At 36.7% G+C, this 9,401-nt stretch overlaps 1 protein-coding gene across 1 annotated transcript in view; it reads left to right on the top strand.

Moving 5' to 3' along the window:
• Positions 1 to 439: 439 nt before the first annotated feature.
• Positions 440 to 9,401, top strand: part of LOC149533565 (BTB/POZ domain and ankyrin repeat-containing protein NPR1-like) — a 31,969-nt gene continuing 23,007 nt past the window's right edge. Inside the window, exon 1 of the mRNA XM_089807854.1 lies at positions 440 to 1,562. Within this exon, the coding sequence (XP_089663980.1) occupies positions 993 to 1,562 (570 nt within the window). The 5' untranslated portion in view covers positions 440 to 992. The remainder of the gene's footprint in view (positions 1,563 to 9,401) is intronic.

The raw sequence follows: 9,401 nt of genomic DNA, 5'->3' as shown, positions 1-9,401 counted from the left end.
ACATCCTTAATTTCCATGATAAACCTCCTATTAATTTTGACAAAACACACATCTTCATGTATTTGTTCTATTATTGAAGAATATAAGAGTCCTGCCTCAATTTACTCGATATCTTCCCCTACTAATCTTACATCTAAGATAATTGATCTAATTTCAAGTATTACTAATTTATTTTCCATAATTAGATTCTCCCATATAATAACTTAAATACAATATTAAACAAACCATTCACCCATAGTCAAATTTTGATTAAAAAACTAAACAATTGAATCCTCATAATCAGAGTTGGAATAACTCACTCCGCCCCATTAGAGCCCGCTGCAAACGGCATCAAACCACATCCAGCTAAATTGAATAAGCGAATTTGATGAAAAAAGTTCAAAACGTCAACTGTAAACGCGTGTTGATTAGAATGAATGAGATTGTTATAATTCAGCAGATTAGTTGATTCAAAGAATTTTCCCAGAAATTGGGCACACATCGACTTTCCCCACTATAACATAGAACCTTCTTAGAAATGGCGCGTTTATCTTTTCTAACCTGTAAAACATTCAATCTGAACCCGCGAAACTCTGATTTGACCGATTTTAATAAAAGAGGAAACATTAAATTATTCTTCCGGCGACGTCCGATTTGAGCAAGTTGCTATTGAGCTGGCCTATCAACAGAGAGTAGTGTGGAGATCAAACTTGTCAGGATCAAAAGCAATTAGGTCAGCCACGTTCTTATGCAAGAAACAGACACACCCAGGTCAAAAAGACGTGAAATTGGTCCAGACCACACAAATTCCAAAATCAATACCCTAAAAAAGGTTTGTGAATTCATCTCTCCGGGTAGATTGGCATTTCCTCAGACGGTCAACGGCTTTCTTGTGCAGAGCAATCATGGAAGTCATTACATTCCATATGTGAAGAGTGGATCCAGGTAAAACTGAAGAGCGGGGTCTGGTTTCAAGGCTGTGTGTATTTCCGTGATTCAATCTCACAGCAACCATGAATTACTCATCAAGCAGTTGTTTATCGAATCCCAGTGGAATGGCTGTAGGTGAGGGTTCGTCGTCTGCCACTTCATCAGACGAGATCTGTACGCCTGAGGTCAAAGCTTTGCACATCCTCAGCCAAAATGTACAGTCTCTTATTTCTCCAGGCAACCAAGATGATTTCAGTGATGCCAAGATTATAGTGGGGGATGAAGTTGTTCCGGTTCACCGCTGCATATTGGGTGTCCGAAGCCCCTTCTTCAGAAGCCTCTTCTCCAAAAAAACAACAACACTAACAAGGTCTACTAGTACTTCTGATAGTAGTACTTGTACTAGTACAGGGGAGGGGTTGAAGTATGAGTTGAAGGAGCTGTTGAGTGACTGGATTGTTGGGTATGAAGCATTTATGATAGTGTTGGGGTACTTATATAGCGGCAAACTGGTAGAGCCTCAACCTGGGGTGTGTACTTGTGTTGATCATGAATGTCCACATGATGCCTGTCGACCTGCCATTGATTTTGCACTGGAGTTGCTCTATTCTGCCTTTGTTTTCCAGATCCCTGAGCTGGTTTCTCTCTCCCAGGTAGATTAGTCACTAGTGCATTAGTTTTTCAATATATTCTCTTTGAAGTTCATTAGGGCCGTATATGTGATCGTGAACAAAGTTTGACTTCTAGGCATTAAGGGTCGTTATGTTTATGCACTATTAAGAACCTATATTTGAGGCTGCTTGATTACATACAGCCTAGTATAACTCTACTTGAACGCAATTGAATAGTATGAGATGATTATAGTAACTAATAGCACCTTGCTTATCATAGCTCGTCTCCCCTGCGGATAACTATTTATCTTAACTATATGGTAAATCACACCTCCAGCTTTTTTCAGATGAAATATAAAGACCTTTTGTAGCCTTGTTATTAGTAACTAATAGAACTTGTGTTCACTTTCTTTGTGTGTAGACCTCAGCAGTGGGTCTCTATGTGGGCAAACTAACATTTCTCCATTCTGATAGCACACTTCTCCATGCTTCATTTCCATCTTAATGAACGCTTTTATTTGTGTTTAGATGAAATGGCTTGATGTAGAGCTCCCGTATGAACAGCACAAAAAGTAAGGGACGTTAGAATTAGGTGAAGTTTTAATCAATTTCAAACATTGCATATGATGCAGAGAGACCTCTTCAGACTTGTCTCTCAATAAAGCTGTTCAATAATTTACATTCATAAAATCCTTGAAAGGCCCTGTTTCTGAAACTCAGTAACAGATTCTTTAACCATCACAAGACAATAGGTGACCTTAGAGGAACATGACAGGTTTGCTACATCAGAAATACATAAATTGGAAACAAGATAGAAATATGAACTAGAGGAATGTCCATTCTTTCAATTCCAGAAGAAAGATAATGTTTACAATGCCAAGCTTCGGCACAGTGCTCTCCACCCAAAATAAAAAACTATTCCTCCTCAAAAAACTGCCTACAGCCTCAAAAAAAAAAAAAAAAAACCAGCGAAAAATAGAACTGCCCAAATCCGACAATTACAAACCAAAAAAGGGTAAATAGCAAAACATAAAGGAAGATTGATGGGTTGCAGTGATGGTTACATTCTCTTCCCTGCTTTTAAAGGGTTCTGAATCTCTTGATTCAAAAGAGTTGAATCTTCTGATTTTCATGAGATCTTCTTTAATGATCCAGGTTGTGAGAATCGGATAAACCCACCCATTTTTCGCAGCAATCTTAGTATCCACTATCTTTTCAATTTGCTCGTCTTTATTCTTTTTTCTCCCTCTGTGGCAATGTACTGGTCAATCGTTTCAGCTTCATCAGGAACATGTTTAGGACCAACATGGTAGGGGTATAGATCTGCAAGATTCAAAACATGACCAAAATCCAAATCTTGAAGCAAATCAAGCAAAGTGGTATTTTCACTAATTGTTTTTATTATTTTGCACGGTCCCAATTTTCTGGCTTTAAATTTGTTATATGTGTTCTGAGGAAATCTTTCTTTATGGAAATACACCATAAATTGCTCACTGTCATATACTTTCTCCTTTCAATGCAAGTCATCATTTCTTTTATATTGCTCATTGGTTATTTGCAGCTTGTGCCCTTAGGATTGCAAATTGTCATATACTTTTGCATTTGGAAGAGCAATAAGATCAACAATTTCCTTAGTATTGTTTTCTACAACAACATGGAAGGGAAATTTACCAGTGGACCAATTGATGCTTGAGTTAAAAGAAAACTCAGCATGTGCAAAAATCAAATCCAACTAACTTGGATTCTCACCAAGCATTGAAGCAAAATTCCTAAATGTCTTGTTGTCCACCTTGGTCTGCCCATTGGTTTGAGGGTGATAGGTTGAACTATATTGCAGTTGCTATTGTGTTTTCTTCATAAAGTCATCCAGATGTGACTCAAAAAAAAAATTTCAATCACTAGTAATAGTTTGGGCAATCCATGCAAGCAGACAATTTCTTTAGAGAAGAAATCGTCAACCTCACCTGCATCTGTGGTCTTTCTGCATGCCATCTTAGAGAACCAATCCACAACAACAAAAATACAATCATTTTATCATTGAGCATGACATAATCCGAACACAAATCGATGGAAATCTCAACCCATGGTCCCTTAGGAACCCCTGTGTAATTCTGCTCCCTAACCTTAGAAAGCTGACAAATTCTAAATGTAGAACTGAAGTTTTTCTCTTCTTTCCTTAATTGAGGCCAAAAAAGTACTCACTTTCCAAGCTGTAAATTTTTTCCCTTCCAAAGTGTCCCCCAAGACATTTGAATGCATTTCTTGAATCGATCCTCTGGGAATTATAAAGTTGAAGTTCTTTAGTTAAAAATTAAGTTACCAACAAGTAAGCTTCAAACAAATTATTCCTTGCATCGGCAGGACCACTGAGACCGGCAAAACCTCGCTGAAATAAGGATCAGCTGCATATTCCCCTTTCATTTTTTCAATCCCAACAATCTGATTGGTCATTGGGATGAGTAGGTGGTGTCTTCTACTTAAAGCATCATCCACTACACTAGTTTGACCACTCAAATGTATAATTCTGCAAGAAAGAAATCCTTTTGGTATGTTTTTGTGACAATTTAGCTTGAGAGTCAATATATTTTAGTGCTTGATTGTCCATCAACAAAATGAATTTTTTCTGCAACAAGTTGTGCCTCCACTGTTTCAATGTTTGGAAAATAGCATACAATCTCTTATTGTAAATACCATCCCTCTTCTTGGCATCATTTAGTTTGTCACTGAAGTAGGTAATTGGCTTGACCTCTTGACTCAACGCACCCCAAATGGCTACTGCATAAGCATTACACTGAATTGATATGCGGCTTGGTTACAAATCTTGGATCCTGGTACTAATTCAATATGGTGTTGTAATACCTCATGAAGGAGGTAAACTCATTGGCAGCTCTGCTGGAGGTATAGGGAATATTCTTTTAACAACTTTTTCATCTCTGAGGGAGGTTGGATCTTACTAGGCTCCCTTGCTTCTTTTGGGCATAATAAATAACAAGGCCACCCCTTGATCTTGGTACAAGATTTCTTATTGCTACTTGGAATAAGAGACAAACAAGGCTAACATTTCAAATGTATCTTCTTTCTGTGGTTTTAAGAGTGTTTTCTTTCCTTTGTGCTGTACTTCATGAGTGTTCACTTGACCCTGATGAGCTACATTTCGGTGCATTCATTAACACATCATCAAAGTGCTTTATCCACACAAGGGCCAATTTTGAATGGTACAAGGCAAGATTTGTCCACAAGCACATTATGATCCTTCTTTAACCAAGAAATCTTGTAGGGATTAGATTTTGGAACACAAGCAAGTTGTAATTTAATAATTTATCAACCATTGGATTTAGATTGTGTTTAGTTTTTGGATCAATGTTTCAGATCACACTCTGTGGTCCATCATCAAGACAAGAAAAGCAAAATCACAAAGCTCAAGAAGATGAAAAATGGACAGTTGCAGGACTTCTTGAGCTTTGTGATTGTGATTTTCTTGTCCAGGTGATGGATCATAGAGAGTGATCTGAAACATTGATCCAAAATTTAAACACAATCTAAACCAGAAACATTGAAAATAACTTTAATGGATTGTGGAAATCTAATTTTCTTAACTATTTCTGTACTCACCAAATTATTGGTAGATCCACCATCTATGATCACCTTACATACCTTTTCCTTACGTTTGCATTTCGTTCAGAAGAGACTTTACCTTTTCCAGTCAGCTTCTCAAAATTGATTGTCTCAAGATATTAGGTTCTTCTCAATATTTAGATTCTTTCAGGACTTAGCTTTGGCCTTTTCCAACCAAAATTTTCTTCCTCTTGGGCTACCACCCTTTTGGGGTTTCAATGGCAACTAATAGCCTTGTGGGCTTCATCACAAATAAAACAGTTCAAGGTCTTCTGCTCCCTTGATAGTGGTTATCCACATCCTCTACCGCTAAAGCTCCCCCTTCTTTGAAAATCTGGCTTCACATTTTCATCTGAGTTTTCCTCCTTAGAAGGCTTGGAGGAACTCCCTTTTCCTTTGTTCTGGTAGTTATCACCTTTCTTATTCATAAATTTGCTGTTTAAATTCAGCTTCTGCTCTGCCCTTAATGCATATTCATAAGCTTCATCCATCATAAGTATTTTCAGCAATGTGAGTTCATTTTGAAGATGAAACTGGAGTCCATACACATACTGAGCCACAACTTGCTATTCACTGTCTTGTATATCTGTTTGAATTTGAAGCTTCATGAACCATTCAGTATAGACCTGTATTGACTGATCCTTATGTTTCAAATTTTGAAAAAATGTAGACACTTTTTGTTGGTAATCAGAGGGCAAAAATTCAAGCTCTCAAATGTTTTAGCAACTTAGGCTAAAGCCTAATCTTATCTTCTACATGTTCTCCAACCATAGGGCTGCACGCAACTTAAACTTGGATGTGACAATTCCTACATTTTTTGGATAATCCTCATCAATATCCTTAATTTCAAAATACTCCATTTCTCGACCCAATATAGTGCATCTGGGTTGAGCTCACCTTTAAATTAAAAAAATATCAACCATTATCTGAGAACTTTGGCTTTTAAGGCTTCAATAATCCCCTTCATAGGGTCCAAGTGATTAGCAAATTCCTATGAAGGTCACTATTCCTTCTGTCCCATTCGAATCCATATGGACTACCCGCTGAGCCATTTTGACTGCTTTGATACCAAAAACTGTTCAATAATTTACATTTGTAAAATCCATGAAAGACCCTGTATCTGAAAAGAAAAGTCATAGATGCTTTATCTATCACAAGACAAATAAGCTTAACTAAATGGAACACAGCTCATATTTGCTGCTTTAAAAATACATGAATTGAAAACAAGAGATCAAAATTATATAGATTAATGTTCATTCTTTCAGCCCCAAGAAAAAAAAGGCTTGCAATGCCAAGCTTCAGCGCAACGCTCTGCACCCAATTAAAACTTTCCCTCCAAAAACTGCCTACATTTCCACAGAAAGGAAAGAACCAGCCAAAAATAGAAATGTCTGTATCCTACATTTACAAATTAATAAAAAAGTACAAACAGCTAAAGGTAAAGGAAGATCGATGGGTAGTGGATCCATCCATTTAATCAACAGTATAAGGTTTATGAGAGAATTCCCATTGATGGGAAATAGGTCCTTGCTTGTGAAGGACTGGCAGACATTAGAAACTGTTGCTTTGCAGGATTTTGTTGGAAGAACAATCCACAATGCAGAGCACAAAATGCTCTATAGGTTTGTGTTTAATATTGGAACATCCTGGCATATTCATGGGAGAGCCTAGCTTTGAGTCATAGTTGGTCCAAGTTGGGAAAGCGAGCCAAAACGTTAATGTCAGAAGTATTGAATGCAAGATATTAATAGTTGCAACTTGCAAAAAGCCTAGATATAACTTGTCAACAGCTGAAATGTACTTGTCAACAGCTGAAATGTTTCACTATTCTTCTCAGGAATTGCAGCAAAAAAATCATAATTTAGGGTACCAGATCAGTGATACTACCTAACACTGGACGTGAGTTTCTAGATTACAGAATTTGTAATCACACAGGTAGGAAAGTGAGTCACATTTTCAATTCATTTGAGATGCACTACAAGAAAGAAATGTGGCCCCTTGCGAAGCCATAAATAGCCTGCCAATTTTCTCTCAGTTTTATGATACATAATATTTATATTTTTCCTCAGAACAACAAGAAAATTGTAGACACTAGAGAGAAATTTCAAATTATGGGTTTTCAAACTGATAAGTGACTGTATACTGGCAAGTGGGAATGTGAAATCATGTAAAGATGAGGCAAGCTCCAGAATGCATGAAAATAAGTTCCAAGGTGGAACCACTAATCAGTATTATTTTGTTGAATGAATGGAATGGTGGATAGTAGAGATCTGTACGTAGAAGATTAACTTGGGAAAAACATTGAGGTCCATGCTAATCAAGGGCAATCATTAATGAGTAATTTTGATTACAGCAGATTTAAGATTTTTTATTGATTTAATTTGTTCCAATTACAAGTTTTAAAGAAAGTGGTAAAAGGGAGCCCCTTCAATGTTTATGGTGAAGCTTTCTGGGATTCTCCCTAGTTTATTACCCTTTTAAGACTTGTGTATATGATTATAGCTTACCCATGATGGTTGGGTTAGAAAGAAAGAAAGACAACAAATAACTAACATCCATAAATGAGCAAAAATAAATCAACAGGACTGGAATGTACATCAGGTGCAATAGCAAAGGACTGCGGCCAAAAGGAGGCCCTAGACATAAAGCAAGTACACATGGGGGCTAACCTAGAAAAGGGCATTTCCCCCAAGCAACTACAATTATAAAAAGGCTGAAGTAAAGGTACTAAACAGAAGAAGACCATCCAATTAGGGAATCAAATTCAAGACCCTGAAATGTTAATGATCCAAGATGTGTTGGAGAAGCCTGTACAATTTCATTGACTCTAGTGGGATTACCAATGCAGTGTTTGAGAATGTTCACTGGGGAGAGTCCACAAAAAGCTAAGAGGACCAGGATGGACAATCCCAGATAACATTCAAGGCCAAAGAACTGCTGGTAGTCGGAAAAATTGGTAATTTAAGCCTTCCTCTGAGACCTATGCCATGGAATTGAGGTGAGAGAAGGCACCCAATGTTGAGATTAGATAGAACTGCAACCACAAGAGTGGGAACTCAGGTGGCGAGGAGCCTTAGTCATAGAATGAAGAGCAATTCCTCACTAATCTATACCTGTCCATGCATGAGCCAGTAGCATCTAAAGAGTGCTTAACACCTCCAATAATTATAATTTATAACAGGTTAAAAGAAAGAAGTAATCAACTTGTGTGAATTGGGATCATTATGAAGAGACCTATGCTCAAACCTAGTTATCTCACAAAGAAGAAGGGCCAAGCACCTCTGATCTGATTAGTGGAAGAAAGTGGAATACGAGCCACCAAAAAAGAATATAATCTTCCATGGATTTAAATGTAGACTAGACACAAGAAAGTAAAATGCTCCTCCTGAAGATAATAGAGACAGCACATCTCTAACTCTGCAAACTATAGTTATTAGTCTCAACAGAAAGCTGATTGGACCACACACACAATCAGAGGAGGAATGCTCAAACTCTAAGTTACCGATTCTGGTTCTGATGCTGATGCACGTGCAGGGTGCTGATGCGTGGATTTTTTTTTTTTGGGATTTTGGATGCGTTTGGGTGCATCCGTATATATATATAAAATATTAATACATATATATTTATGTAAAGTTGTCAATTATAATTTATGACAATGTACGCAAAGAAATACAAGAAATATCAAATATACAATAATACAAAAATAAACCATTCATTGAATCATTATAATTGAGTCAAACTATGAAATCAATGAAAAGTTTTGGAGATAGAATGACACATTTTGCAATAAAAGAGCGAACAATTACATGTTTAAATAACAACTTTTGTTACTTCTAATTTAATAATTGCTCTCATTTAATTATTTTGTCCAGATACTTTTCGTGAGTATATGGCTATAAAATTCAATTTACTCAACCCTGAACGGAACATAGTTTTCCTAAATGGAACTAAAGAATGAAATAGAAAAAGGTTTGTATTTGGGTCTAAATTTACCATGCAATGCTCGACTATCATCTTTGAAATAATAAAGTTCCCAAAGAAGAAACATTGGTCTATATACCATTTAAAGTTAATTGTGCAGCTGATTGTCTTCCGTCTTTTAACCCTTTAAAAATGCTGAATTAATCTAAGAATTTGCAGAAAGACCTTCCCAAAATTGTCATGTTTTTCTAGTAACATTGGTTATATAGAGTTATAGACAGCTGAACCACATCTTTTCTTTTTACTGTGCTTGGACAAATTCTATTGGAGAACACTAAACAAACA

Source organism: Cupressus sempervirens, chromosome 10 (assembly GCF_028749045.1).
Source record: "Cupressus sempervirens isolate cs-2001-9-10 chromosome 10, ASM2874904v1, whole genome shotgun sequence".
Taxonomy (NCBI): domain Eukaryota; kingdom Viridiplantae; phylum Streptophyta; class Pinopsida; order Cupressales; family Cupressaceae; genus Cupressus; species Cupressus sempervirens.
This window is presented reverse-complemented; position numbering and strand designations above follow the sequence as displayed.